Raw genomic sequence first — 14592 nt, 5'->3', positions numbered from 1 at the left:
GCAGAGATTTCCGGGCTTTAAGTGGGAACCTCAACTGCCGTCATTGCTACCATGGCTACCAGCTAAGCAGAGTGGGTAGCAAATATGGCCTTATTCATTACAGGGACGTGTGTTATATGATACGTGGCCAAAGCCTTTTTGTCTCTTTGCAGTGGAACCTCCACAGCCGGTGTACTTCATACCCCGCCTCAACGCCGCGTCGGCACCTGGTCGCAGTCGTTTGTCTCTTTCGGTTTGACTCGAGATACAATGCGGTACAAAAAAAAAAGCATTCCATGTGCGACAGCTGCTAAGGACTCATCGAATCGTCTGGCGCAGCTCCGCCGACATACTCACACGTTCTGAGGTAAAAAAACAATCTGCAGCCTACATCGTTAACCTTTGCGGCCTCACGCATCTGAGCTACGCATTTCTCTCGCCGTTCGCAGTGACTCCGTCGGCGCTGGATGAAGGCAGTCATGTGAGTCTCTCTCCTAAACCACTCAGCAGATTTGTCGCAATGCCACAAGTCCACTAACCATGGGGAATAGAAAGCTCTTTGTAGAGCTTTATTATCTTATGGCAATATAGGTGCACAGAAAGTATAACCAGAAGTGCTCCTCTCTTCTGTGGCGGCCACTACGCTGATGTTTTTATTTAATGCACTACGCCGACCAGGAGCGCAGAGTGTTAAAGAAGTAGTCAAACAGGCAGGTTTAATCCAGGTGATTTATCGCAGTCTTTGGACGAGTAGGCGGCTTTCATATTTCAAGAGCCTGGGTAGTATGGACGCTTTTCAAGTACGTTTAAGAGATTGTGCGGGTGATCGACCACAACTGGCTCTCGCACCGCAAGACACGTACGTCAATGCGACAAAGCGGGGAACCTTCAACGCGCTTTTTTTTCCTTATTTTTCATGCATTTTTCGCATGATTTGGTACTAATTTCTCCGAGGCGGTTCCTATGCTGCCCAAGCTGTTATATTGCCTTTTCTGCGATTGTTTACCGCCCATTGTTCTCTTAACCTATCCCGTAAAACTCAAGTTAGTTTTAGTAATTTTTAAGCTATGCCGTTTTACAATGCTTTACTTTCTTAGGATGCCTTCTATTCTAGTAGCCACTCAGGACATGTTCAGCCTCTTAACCGTGCGTTTTTGATGTAACGTTTTTTGAGAACTTCTGGAACTTGAATTTTTTGAACCACTGCCGGTGGAAAGTTCTCGCGAACTATCACTATTCTCGCTGAAGGCTTTTCATTTCTGACGGGTTGTCTTCATTCGTTATTTTTCAGCTTGGTCCTAAGCCATGCATAGCCGCTTATATATGCTTCATATACGAGCGACTTCCTTCGTGTAGTAAATTATGGCAAAGAAACTTGCACTAAAAAATGTCAGATATCAAGTACGAGGAGCGATGCAGCACAAGCGTTATAAACTGAAAGATTTATTTGGGAAGCGAAACTTTACCTAACCAATAACAATTAAAACTACGCCCTCGTGTCAAGCAAGCTTACTTTGTGTTTGGAAGAAATATGTATGGCTTACGCAACCCTCGCTCCTTCCCTGAGTATTGCAAGCATCTGCTACATCACTTGCCGCTTTATTGAAGGCAGTCAAATCAGAAAAAAATGGCTTGCTCTTTGATATTGCCAATAATGAAGTATTGTGGCCAAGCATAGCCTTTTGCAGGCGGAAGCAATTGCCACGTACAGAGGGCAAAACGCATGTCTAGAACACGCTCTGAGCGTGTTTCGGGCGTAACACGCGATAACTAGCGATTAAATTTGGTTAAAAATGGTCTGGATGTAAACATGGGCTGTTAAACTCATAGAATTTCATCGTCATTTTTTGCCTTCTTGGTTGCAGCGGCTTTGAGAGCTCCGGAACGCACAGTTTGGTTGTTCTAGGCATGTGTTTTGCCCTCTGTACGTGAAAGCGGGATTGAGGTGTCCACTGACCCAGGGAACCAGTTATGTGCGTTTTCAACTCTTTCGTCACCACTGCGAATTTACCCAATGTAACGTCTGCGGTCTATGCTCCAGTGCTGCGTTTCTGCGTCAATGTTGTCAACGCCAACGCGCATTGTTCTAGTGCCTTGCTTCTGTTACGATGCTAACCACGCCAACGCATGCAGCGCACTTCTATCTGCCAGTACCTTCACAAAGCTCAAAGCGTGAATATTGGTTTGATAGTAGTATTACTAAATGAAGAAGACAATGTACAATGCACAGCGCTTGGGTATTTGATCGCCTCAGCCGATCACGAGACGTGATCGGTGACAACAGCCTAGGGCTCTCGGGCAGTGCCCAGCGAAGCTGATCTGTTCGCGTCTTCGGTGTTTCAAATCACAGTCGCGGATATTTTTGTAAAATTTATTTTTACTTGTTTCTTTCACTTGGCACAAACCCACAGGCATCCAAAGGTCTTGCTTGGGGTTTACTCATCGGAACAGTGCTTTCGTAGTAACAAGGAAGAGCACTTGCGTGCTGTGTAATCATTGTTTGCACACTTCAGAATTACAGTGAACGAAATGTGTGCTGTGTCTATGAAAGCCTGCCGACACGCATTCTTTTAGCCCAATACTGATACATCGACTGGATTTAGTGCAGTCTGATACTAAACCCTCCTGGCACCCTCAGCAAACTTTCGATTGCGGCGAAAATACTTCGCCCATTGATCAAGGCGGTTGTTTATTTGCGCAGTCAGTTTTCAGTTTAGACTCCAGAGCACTCACTTTTTAAAATAATTGTGATGCATAGGTTCACAGCATGCTTGGGTGACACGCAGATGTTGCGCAATTGTCAGAAAACTTCAAAAAAAGACAATAAAAAAAATGACTGGCCAAGTTCTACAAGAGTAAGGTTTTAATGCGCTAGTAAGCAGTTGACTACACCAACTCCTGCAAAAACCTTTTTTTTGTTCGTTTAAAACACCGTCTTTTACATCTGCTGAACCACTGGCACCACTGTCACCACCATTTTGTTCCCTGTTGCTCTTTTTCACAACAGTGGCGTGTTTAAGGCACTGTTTAAGTCATGCCAAGACATTTCTCATTTTGCCTGGTCCATGTTTGGCTCGAGGCCGATGCGACTGGGCGGCGCGCGGAGGTTTTACAGGCGACTCCGCGGTAGCTTTTCATCACGTCAAGAGAAGCAGAGTTTGTATACATCATCCATTTTCTTATCGCTCACGCCCACTAGGATGATGCTCACTATGTTAATGCCCATTATGTTCATCTTTATCCGTCCAGTAAGACGGCACCCGTCGTGGCTGTGAGGTTGCATACTCGTTTCCCACGAGAAATTCCTTGGTTACAACCTCACTCGTGGAAGTTTTTGTCTGGTATTTTTTCTGTTGGTGCGGCGCAGAAGGAGCACACACACAGATCGCTCAATTCGCTCATCGTGGCGATTAATGCTGCCGCATTAAAAAGGGGAGGTCCTCATCAAATATCGTCCTTCCAAACTTAAAGTGACATAGAAATTTCTTTACTTAGGGTGATGCTTTCTTTCGAAGTGGCTGGTCGAAATATATTAGTGACATTTCGGAATAATTTTACCAATTGAAAGGGGACGACTTTGACCTTGTAAGTAGTTGTTACCGCGCAAACAGTCGATGAAACTGAGAAAAACACAGCAAATGGTCACCACACGAGACCACATCCACTGCACTACGCCACCACCAGCGAAATTTTTTCAAAATACTCCAAGCCACATCCTTCGCCCCTCATTCGAGAATACATCCGTGACGCAGGCCGGGACGTGTACACGGACCATTCTGCAAATCAAAACACAATAACATCTTTGCCAGGAGCAGTTACCAAATCATAGTTCGTTCACAGTCTGCGCCGCCAGAGAAATGGGCCGCGGCTAGCGATTTCTACCCAGTCATGAGGCTCTCTTAGCACTGTCAGTAATTTCAAAGGGCACGAGCCACAAACAAAAACGCCTCCGTAACTGTCGCCCCACCGGCATCGCGAATACACGAGGGGAGAGTTGTTGCAGACGCCAAAGCAACAAGCGACCACGGTATAATAATACAGGGAGTTTCATCTAAGACCAAACAATTTTTAAAAGTAGGGTTTTTGCTTTAGAAGAGCGCTTTTTACGCACTGCATTGAAAGCGGGGTAGTACATCAGAATACAGCTAAGGTGTGCTATCTACCAGGGCGCTTAACTAATATTGAACAGTTTACTTTTTATTACCGTCACGCTGCTTAAGTACTGACGGGCGTGTAGCCCACCGTAAGTAATATCCATATTAGTTTTAGAATTTCGAAAGCGCGGTTACTCTCGGGGCTGTGGCAGAAGAAATTTTGGCTATTTCGACGAATTACGCGCATTGGGCAGGCTGCTTTGTTTGCAAGCTTCTCGAAAGCGCATGCATTTTGGCCCGATAGAGCTGAAATTTGTTGGGCCATAGCGGCGAGGGTAAACGCGTTTTCGAAATTCTAAAAACTGATACAAATATTACTTAGGATTGGCTACACGCCTATTAGTAATTAACGAGACCAAACGTAATTGTTAAAAAGTTAACCATGAAATATTAGTTAACCAACCTGCTAATTAGTGCGTCTTAGCTGCATGCTGATGTACAACACCGCAGACAATGCTGTGTCGAAAAAAGCTCTCTTCTAACTCAAAAAGCCTATATTTTAAAACAGTGTTAAGCCTGAGGTGAAACACCCAGTATAGTTAGTTGTTGACACTGCACCCGACCGAGCGACCAGATCGTATTCGCAGCTCCGCGTGCTTCCTTGGAATGCAGACAGATGGCGCCACGCAGTGTAGCCTGGCCATGTCGCCGAGCTGCGGTGGCTACTGTAGGTGCTGCTGGTCGTTCACTGCGGCGTCATATATGCGTTCTTGTTTAAGTGCAGCGATGCTCAGAAGTGTTGAAACTAATGTCGAGACCAAGCCATTTTATGCAACCTTGTGTTCTACTTGCTGGAACTGAATGAATGGGTGGAATGGCATCAAGGACGCGCTCCTGTGGTCCTTCGGAGCTCGTTATCAAAATGCATTCATTGCAAGGTTTTTTAGTGCGAAAGCATTATCAGCTTCCTGCCCCGCAAAATCTCCAGGTGGACTTGAAACCTTTGAACTAGTTACGAAAGGAAAGGCGCATAACTAGCTCTCTGGCTCAGTGGACACCTCAATAGCGCTTTGCGCTACATGGCGGTAGTGATGTGCGCCGTATGCGCTGGCGCTGACAATGCTGTGGCAGAAACGCAGCACTGGAGGACGCAAGCGTTCATTGGGGTTCATTGGCGTTGACAACATTGTAGACTCCGTTGACTGTGATGAAACGAAAATCGCATAAGTAGCTCCCTGGGTCAGTGGACACTTCATTCGCGCTTTGAGGTACATACGGTGGTGTGCACCTGCAAAAAACCATGCTTTCGAAGAATGTTCAATCCTTAGCAGTGATAAACCGCCAACCATTGTTTTCATTCGTCCACACTACTATTCTGCCTCTTAAACATAAACGGTCGTCCTCAACACACATGCTCCCACATTTCGCCAAAGTGCCCGCGCGTGCATTCAAATATTGCTCCAGCGGTGTAATCACCCGAAGCTCTGCCGATATGAGCCCTGACGTGCCGAGAACATGGCTAAATTCGGCGATCTGGGTTTTTTTATATGCGCAGAAATTTCAAGGGCGTTTCCGTATTTCGCCATTGTCACAGATAGTGCCTCGTAAGCTGTGAATCGGTCTCGAGCTCTCGTGGTCGGTAGCAGAACAACTCCGCAGCTATACACGCTAGCGCAGCCAATCGGTATGAACTGGAGGTGTTGCTTTTCAGTGCAGTGTGTATGACTATTTTTATATCTTTACTTCAGGTACGGCATTTCAAATGAGCTGCAAGCCATACCCCGATATGGGACGGCATTGCAGGCACTGCAGGACGATGTGCAGACTTTTCACTCTGAATTTGCTGCATGTACAGTTTGCCCGTGGCAGAAAAGTTTCGACTCAGTCGTTTTTCAAGCTGCACATTTTTAGCTTCTACAGGCTCTTTTCTACAAGCTCTACAAGCACCTATTTAGATTCTACCTTCACGATGGACACTGTTCAAAGAGGCTTTTATTAAGCTGATTTCCTCTGCTTGGCCCTGAAGCATTGCCTCAAGGGTTTCAGTATGTGCAATCAAAGCTTGAACTTTTTGCTTGCGCTCTACCCCGTCACGCGAGGACACACAATACGCAGCGTCGTCACCGAAGCTGTTCGATGCGCCCGACTCGGCAGGAATGCTCCCGTCGCTGATTTCTGCCGCCTCCGATGGCACGGTGACAACATCGGTGGGCGGCACAAGGTCGGATGTAGTGGCACAAGCACCGGTGGTGTCCAAGCTTACGCTCCATGATTGCCTGTTTCGAAGTTTTCTTCTCGGTGGAGGTTTCAGCGCAGAGAAGACGAACACAGTCGGCACAGCATCTTCTCTGAGGTAACGCCGATTCCCCGCAACATTCCCAAGACAGCAGTCTCCCGCAAAATGCCTCGAGCACGCTTTGTCGAATTTTGTGACATTGAAAAACTTCCCTCGTCACATTTAATTGCAATGACCACCATTTTTTCGAATAAGCGTCCCTTGGGAAGCAGTAGAAGGACACCTACAACAAATGAAGTAGACCCCAACCCCGTCTTTGCCTCGAGTCCTCGCTCTGCAGGACACCACCCTCCTTTTAAGAAGAAAAGAACGCCTCCGGCAGCGTACATGTGCTCTAATCCCTCCGTGTGCGGTAACCCTTCACCGTGGTCTTACCCGTGCAGAGGAGGTTGCGCTTCGGAGGATCCAGGTCTGGGTTGCCCTAAATCCAGCCGTGACAAAAAGTGGCCGCAATTGGAAGGTTTATATACGCGCCCAGAGTGTCCAGTCTGCAAGAACCGAAATATTCAGGCCGATATTCATCACCTGCTGTGGGTTTGCCCGGCGCTGATGCCGAAAATAACTCGGAACCTGACGGTAGTGGGTCTCTCACCGAACAATGCTGCTTCATATACCGCTTGGCCGCAGAAATCACATAACCGTTCACTCCTCGACTTCATTAGATCAGTGAACCTTTTTTTATTTATTTAAGCATCCTCGTCATCCATCACTACATGCCCTTTTATATCCTCAGGCAAGAAATATCACTGAATAAAAAGTAGGTACAAGGTGTGGGGTTTTAATAATTGGGGAGATATAAATACGTCCTGCCCGCTTAACCGCGGCTGACACAGTTCAAATCCGCGCGGACCCCACCCCGTGGTCTCGTACGCTACCGAGCGCACGCCGACCACGGCGGGCCATGCTCTGCGGGAACAAAGGAACGACAAAGGCTGACAGAAACAGACATTTATTGTTAGAACAACAATAACGCCAGCTAGCAACAAAATACAGCGAGGAATCGAGGACATCCGACTCACCAGCACGGTTACGAGCGAATGTTCGCCCACGGTAGGGCAGAGAAAAAATGGCTGAGGCTTAGCGAAGGTTAAGCCTAGTCAGATGCGAAGCATATTGATGGCTAGGCTGGGTAATACATGGCTTTCGTTGGTTGAATACTTGGTCATTTTAATACAACTACTAGAAGCCTTCGTCGTGGGGGAAGACAACGGCATGGCTACAGCAGAACGCCGACTAACCCCGAGACGCGCGTTGGGTGAGCGCCTGGATTGCCACGGAAGCCGCGTCCGCCTGCCCGGTGGAGCGAGCGTTTCACCTACACCGAGTGTGAACGCGCGTTCGAAATGCGCGGGAATGTCGCTCGAGGACATTCCGGCGTCTGTGCGATGGCATCGTTCTCCCTCTCCCAGCGCGTGACTGCGATCTGTCGTGACGTCATCGTGTCACGTGGTGTGGCATCATCGTGTCGCGTAATTTGGAGGCGCACAACCACAGCGACGGCGCGAGGTGGGCCCCCGTTTCTCCACTGTCGTGACGTCATCGTGTAACGTGGTGTGACGTCATGTATCACGTGGTTTGGAGGCGCACAACCACAGCGACGGCGCGAGGTGGGCCCCCGTTTCTCCACTGTCGTGACGTCATCGTGTCACGTGGTGTGACGTGATGTATCACGTGATTTGGAGGCGCATAACCACGGTGAAGGGCTGAAGTGGTAGCTAAAGTAGTATGCTTCGCATAAAACTCCGAGGCCGGACAGGACGAGATGCCGGGGAACGTTCCTCTCCACGAGGGTTAGCGCCAGCCGGCGAAGAGCGGAGGCTCGCGCTGAACGTCAACGCGCTTCCCCGGCCCCAAGCAGAAGAGAACCGTCGCGCGCGCGCAGCAAACACGCCATCCGTGGCGCTCGTGGTTCTGCGACGCCAGCGCCCTTCCCTGCTAGTTAAAGTAACACAACCAAGGAGGGTGCATTGCTGGGAAGCGAAGCACCGGAGACGAGTAAAAGGTGCAATGCGGGGAAGCGAACTAAAGGGGACGAGTAAGCGCGTCCCCACAGAGGTCACGCACGAACTAAATGCATGAATGAGAAAAGGCTGATAATAGGCCTATTTGCCCTTGAGCCCTTTTCTTCGAGCAGTCTTCTCATCTTGCACTATGACACACAGCAGTGAACGGACATGATGCTGGCATATCAACACAGCGGTTGGAAAATGCGGGAAAAAGGCGCGATTCCGCACATCCCGCGTTACGGCTGCACGCGCGTAAGGGCGCTCCCGGTGTTGCTCGCCAAGCTAATGGCGGTAAGGCTCCTTGTTAAGCCCCATAGATGGAGGTGAATTAGGAAAGTCTCCTCTTGCTCTGGTTCATTTTTCATTTGCACCACTCCTCCGTACAATTGCCTATCATCATCTCAAGGTGCGTCCCCAGTCTTCCCGAGATGTTAAGGCACTGAGTACACAATCCTCCGCTGACCCTGTTCTCAGACCATTGCCCTTATTGTGTTTAACAACCTGCCCCGCAGCACTTAACCGCCAGTACCACACTTCATTTTAGATAGCTTTATTGAAGCTGCTGTTGTCGGCTATAAGCGGGCTTAGCATTGCGTAAATTCTGTTAGGAATTGCTCTGCCATAGCAATGCCGTAAAAAACAACCTGGCTCGCAATTATCAGGGTCCCAAGGTAGCATGACCCGCCTTCTCCACGTCGGTATCTAGGAAACACAGAAGATAACAGTGTACATCACCTCAAACACCAGACTAGGGGCACAGGGGATAAGATGCCAGCCCTGTCCTACACATTCCAGCTTAAGTACGAAGAGAACCTGAGACTATGCTACGTAGTTTTTCACGTTTACCGCATCCGTTAGGAACCCGTGGTACAAGACAATAAAAGCTCCCACCACACTGCAAATTTGCTGTCTTGTCGATGTTCTGCTCGTCCGCAGGAGCCAAGATGGACGAGTCTGTCTGTTGCAACCGAAGGCAGGATTCCTACTACTAGTGCCGCCAAATGGCCTTCAAGAAAAGCACGGGAGGTGTTTTGAATATGGTGAGCTGGAGTTTCTTGCAAATATTTCTCATCGAAGCTAAATTCTACAATTTTTCTGGTCTTGCCGTGACAGAAGCAGTTTGTAGAATGCACGCCGCAGATGCCTCTCACTGCTCATTATCGCCGGGTGCATCATCTATTATATCCAGCGAGGATTTTAACGCGAAGGCGTTAAGGGCCCCATGTCGCGGAAAGCGGGTGTCGTCTTCGCCGTCGGCGGCGTTGGCCGTGACCGAAATATCCCAGAAGCACAAACAAATAAAAACGAGTAGGAAATTGGTCGAGTTGGGGAATCGAACCAGGGCCTCCGGAGTGCGAAGCGAGCACGCTAACTCCTCAGCCACACTATTTGGATGGTTTCCGATGAACCAAGGCGTGACTAGTGAATACGGTGTTGTCTTAGAAGGGTGCTTTAGAGATATGTACTGTGGTGTATATTCATAAGTATCAGCCTGGAAATTACAGAATTCGCAGTTAAGCGAGTAGAAAAGTACGTTTCCGCTACTTTTCCTGTTCGCTTGGCGCGCACGTAGCGCCATCAGGCGGCGCCCACTAAAACCAGTCCCTCCTCCTCTTCGCAATGTACGCCACTGCCCCTACAGATAGCGCGCGACGGCAGCGCCCCCCGTTCGTCTCGTTCGGGCTCAGTGGGGCCGTCCGGGTACGCAGGAATCACGCGGTGAGCGGCGATAAACGCAGCGCACATCCAAAGCGCATTCACCATGAAGCTTGCGGCTTGCTGCCCGTTCGTTCGGCGCAGAAGCTATGCTGGCTTTCGTGGCATCGGGTTCGTCGAGAACGATGTGCCGACGAACGCTGTCGCGTCATGCCCTCAAGGCAGAGCTTGAGTGTCCGATCCAAGTTTTACTCAATTATCCACTTCGGCGAAAGCTGTGAAAATAATGTAGCTTTCAATAGACCCAAAGCGCTCGCTGAAAGCAGAAGCTTGCTAGACGAGATTGGAAGGTTGCTGCAGGCCGCCCGGGAGTCTGTGCACTTGACGGGGAATGTTAACCCCATTAGTCCCAAGTGGCACCATGAACGAAAAAAAAAATGCAAATTGAAAGTTGCCTCTGCACGAATCAAATTAAATAAAAAGAAAGAACTCCCCAATATAAAACACCCGTAAGCCATTCGTGAAAATGAGCAAGACTAAATACAGCAACATGCGTAACGGCTCGAAAAGGCTGTGCCTGGGAAGCGTCGAATGAAAAAGGCGTTAATCACCTAGGTCTGCTAGGCCTGTGAAGAAAGGACAAGACCAATGGTTATAACGCAACAAAACAATACCAATAAGCGCGGATAAAAATTCTCAACTCATAAAGGCATGCAAGGACCTGAAACAAAACAACCCTAGAGCACCACCCAGCAAAGAGCACCACCCTTGATCGGGGTCCGGCCGGGCGTCCTGTTGTCGCATCCGGCTCTACGGCGTGGGAAGTACGTTTCGTCCCCTTCGCCCGCCTTCCTTTATCTCCTCTCTGGGCCGTGTCCTGCTCCCTACAGGTGTGCTTATACGAGATCCTCCCAGCATATATGAGTAAAAAGCGTACGCGTTATTGCCCTGTACGTCCATGATGGGAGTGAGCAGGCTGTTTTGGTTTCTGCCTAAACAAGGGTGAAGAAGAGATAAAAGTGGGAAAATTCGTAAGAAGGGATTAACGTGGAAAGAGAGAGTTACAAAGAGAGTTCGCCCTCTTTCCGTGGCAATCTCTGTCTAGAGCAAAGAACTGCAAGACACAGACCTCGAACTAAGGGCAGCTATCATGGGGCCCGCAGTCATGCCTGGAGGGTGAAATGAAACAAAGCAATATGCAACGTGAACTGTTTAAGGTGTGTCGGGTTCTGCTCAGGAAAGCAATTAGTGCTTATTCAGCTTGGAGTAAGGTCGAAGCAGCGATATTTGGATTACATGGAGTTTCGGTCGCTTAATGCGCCCATGTCTAACTTCCGCGTCTACTTAGGTACGGGTGTGAGGTCTGAAATTGAAAGTAGACAGGCTTCATGACTGTTGTCTTCTGAATTTAGTTTCCGGGGAGGGCCAATTAATAAAATAAATTGGAGACAGGCGATGGGACCAATATTGTTGATATCCGGAGGCAGCCTGGGAAGATTAGGGGTGGTATCAAACAGGCTGCTAATGCACTCGCAAGCTAAGTGAAGTGCATACGCTTTTACTTGTACACAATACACGGGTTATTATAACCTATTTATTGGGAAAAGTACACTTGGGGCTTGCTAGAGACCTTTCCGCGCCTCCTTAATGTACAAAATCAGCCTTTACGCAAGCAGTGGAAGGAGCGCTCGATTATCAATGTTGGTTTGCATTTGTAGCTCAGTGTTTGGTCCAGTTTCTAAAAATGTGATTAATTACAACCCTCCATTTCTCCCTCTTTTCTCTCTAGGAACTACCTTCTTGCTCTTCACTTCCAAACTGACCGCACCCACAAAGACAGCTATCAAGTGGATGGCCGTAATCATAACACTGACAGCTATTTACGCATGTTTTTACAACGTAATGCTGTACAGACAGCTACCCTCCAAAAATTTTGTCCTCCGGGCCACCAGTCACTCCTTCACACATCCTGGGCTGGCGGGAAACATCAGTACAGCTAGGCGTCTGCCTCGAATCATGATGTGGACAAAATACTTTGGTTCTTGGGATGGAAACCTTAACGACTCAAGAAGTGGCGAAGAGGTGATTCAAGGCTTTAGCGCAAAATGCCTCATCACCAACGACCGCCGTCTACTGGCCTCAAGCGAAGTCGTCGTGTTTCATGTAGGAGACATTCACAATGTGCCACGTTTTCGTTCTCGGTGGCAAAAGTGGGTCTTCTTTACTAGAGAATCCCCACCGAATACGTGGGCTTCTAATCTCAGGTATAGGAAGATCATATTCAATTGGACAATGACATACAGGTCAGATTCGGACGTGCCTGTTCCTTACGGCAAGATCGTTCCTCGAAATTCCAGCATGGCCTCCAGTAAAGAGCTGAGGGTTTTGTGGAAATCTAAGCGAAAAACTGCTGTTTGGGCGGTAAGCAACTGTTGGACTAATGGTAGGCGAGAGGCGTTTGTCGAAGAACTAAGGCGGCACCTACAAGTCGATGTGTACGGCGGTTGTGGTACCTTCAAGTGCCCAAAATCGCGAGAGGATAGCTGCTACCGGAATTTTGAGCGTAATTATTTTTTTATACTTGCTTTCGAAAACTCTATATGCGGTGATTACGCAACAGAAAAACTTTTCATAGCATTAAAGTATAGCATTGTACCGGTCGTGTTTGGTGGTGCAAATTACAGTGCCATCGCGCCATCCACCTCATACATCGACGCGCTCGCCTTCCCATCTCCAAAACATCTCGCTGAGCACCTGGTAGCTCTAACGAAAAACTATTCAGCGTATGCGTCCTATTTCAAATGGAAGGACAGTCAAGAGGTGGTGCGGATGTACGACTGCGTTTGCGAGCTTTGTAGAAAGATGCACACTACCGGAGAAATGCGGCGTATTTCGTCTTATAATGACATGCAGGCTTGGTGGCATGAAGGTAGCCATTGCCGAAGGTGGGGCGTGCAAGGTATGTCTCATCGAGTGCAGGGACGCCTAAATGCTCAGAGTTTACCGTGATGTTTAAATTGACGCTGCCGATATAAGGATGTGCATGTTGAGTATAACCAACCCTCGTTTTACTACAGGGCGGATCAGACAGACTACGCTTCACCCGAGATGGCGCTGATTTTTCCGTAGTCTAGTGGGAGCACGTTAGGAGTCTTTAGGGTGCCACATGTCTCAAGTCCTGCTGTCTAGCAGCAAAGCTTAGGTATGCTCGTTATAATAGATTAGAAGGAATTGAGGCTGGCATGGGTGATACACTAATATCCCCGGGAACGGTTGACTGCTTCTCTTCGAAATTAACAGTTTTGATGACGCTTAAGTCCGTTAGCACTACGGCCCCAGCTTCTGCATTTCACTTTTGTCTGTCCGAAGCCTAAGCCTGCGGGCGGGTTACCATGGAAACTCTGCCCTTTACCAGAGAAACTAATCTGGAGGAACGCGAGAACGGAAGGGAAAGCGGCGGCTCTCACTTTTGGCCCAAACTGTCAGGCGGGTCTCCGAAACGGAAGAGGAGAAAGGGGGAGCATCCGGGTGGCTCACCGTGTGAGTGCATACAGCGAAAGCCACGCGTGCGGATGCCGAAGAATAGGACGTTGGACTCGAGAGAGGGCAACGACTGGTATTCTCGAGGTATCAGTCTAACACCTTTTGACCAGCCAAAACTTTCTGATCTGACGGCAGTGGAGGGGGAAACGTGAACTTTTCCCCACCTCATCATTATGCTTCTCTGCGGCTTACTTCACGCTTACTTACCGATCCCCTTCAATAGCGTATAGTTAAGTGCTCCAGCACTAGAAGAACACTTCAGCCGAGCATTGGTGATGGCAAACGACAAGAATTATTAGCAATCCTGAATCGAATTTTGGAGAACTAACCTAACTTGCCGGTGATCTCTCTGAGCTTTCCGTTGTCTTTTTGCTCGTAATAAAAGTTTTCAAGGTGCATTTGCCATTGGCCCTGATACTCATCAAAGTGCCGCCGACATTTCAAGAACGCGTAGTAACTAAAATTCCAGATGAAAATAAAAAAAACAAGAAACACAAAGTAGGTCCATTTTTCATACGAGTATTGCAACGAGGCAGTGCCTGCAAGCAGCGACCCAGGCGCACAACAGACCGGTTTGGCTGGTCTGCAACTCAGAACAAACTCTTTTATGTGCGAAGTTGTGGTCCTAAATTAAAGCAACTCGGCAGCAGCAATAGAGACAAATGCACACGGCTGTCATGTTCACACTGACCGAGTGTATTAAGTTCACACTATGTGTACCTTACTGTGGACTAACCGACAGGTTAGTCCACTGTAAGGTACCAGCACCGCACGAAGTCGAATCCTCGAGTACCATTTTGTACAGTCTGAGCCTCTCACACAAGCTGATAGTTTCTTTTCGTGGTCAAGTGACGATTAAAAACAAAATTCGTCGATAAACAGAACATGGAAGCTAAATCCCAACACAAGACATTGTCCGGATGTTATACGTATCCCAACTCAGCTTGATCTCAGCATTCAGAACGGATCAACAGCCAGCACGTCAGATACAAAGGGATTTATTTTTTCCCACTTGTAA

At 48.3% G+C, this 14592-nt stretch overlaps 1 protein-coding gene across 1 annotated transcript; it reads left to right on the top strand.

The window, feature by feature from the left end:
* Nucleotides 1–321: 321 nt before the first annotated feature.
* LOC149370208 (lewis-type alpha-(1,3)-fucosyltransferase-like) lies at nt 322–14036 on the top strand. Its single transcript, XM_089560545.1, has 3 exons — nt 322–460; nt 9312–9415; nt 11821–14036. Exons 1-3 carry the CDS (start codon nt 447–449, stop codon nt 13038–13040), a joined length of 1338 nt encoding a protein of 445 aa, XP_089416671.1. The 5' UTR covers nt 322–446; the 3' UTR covers nt 13041–14036.
* The last annotated feature ends 556 nt before the right edge of the window (nt 14037–14592 follow it).

The sequence above is a fragment of the Amblyomma mixtum genome, chromosome 1 (genome assembly GCF_055824585.1).
Source record: "Amblyomma mixtum isolate Tamu chromosome 1, ASM5582458v1, whole genome shotgun sequence".
NCBI classification, from domain to species: Eukaryota; Metazoa; Arthropoda; class Arachnida; order Ixodida; family Ixodidae; genus Amblyomma; species Amblyomma mixtum.
This window is presented reverse-complemented; position numbering and strand designations above follow the sequence as displayed.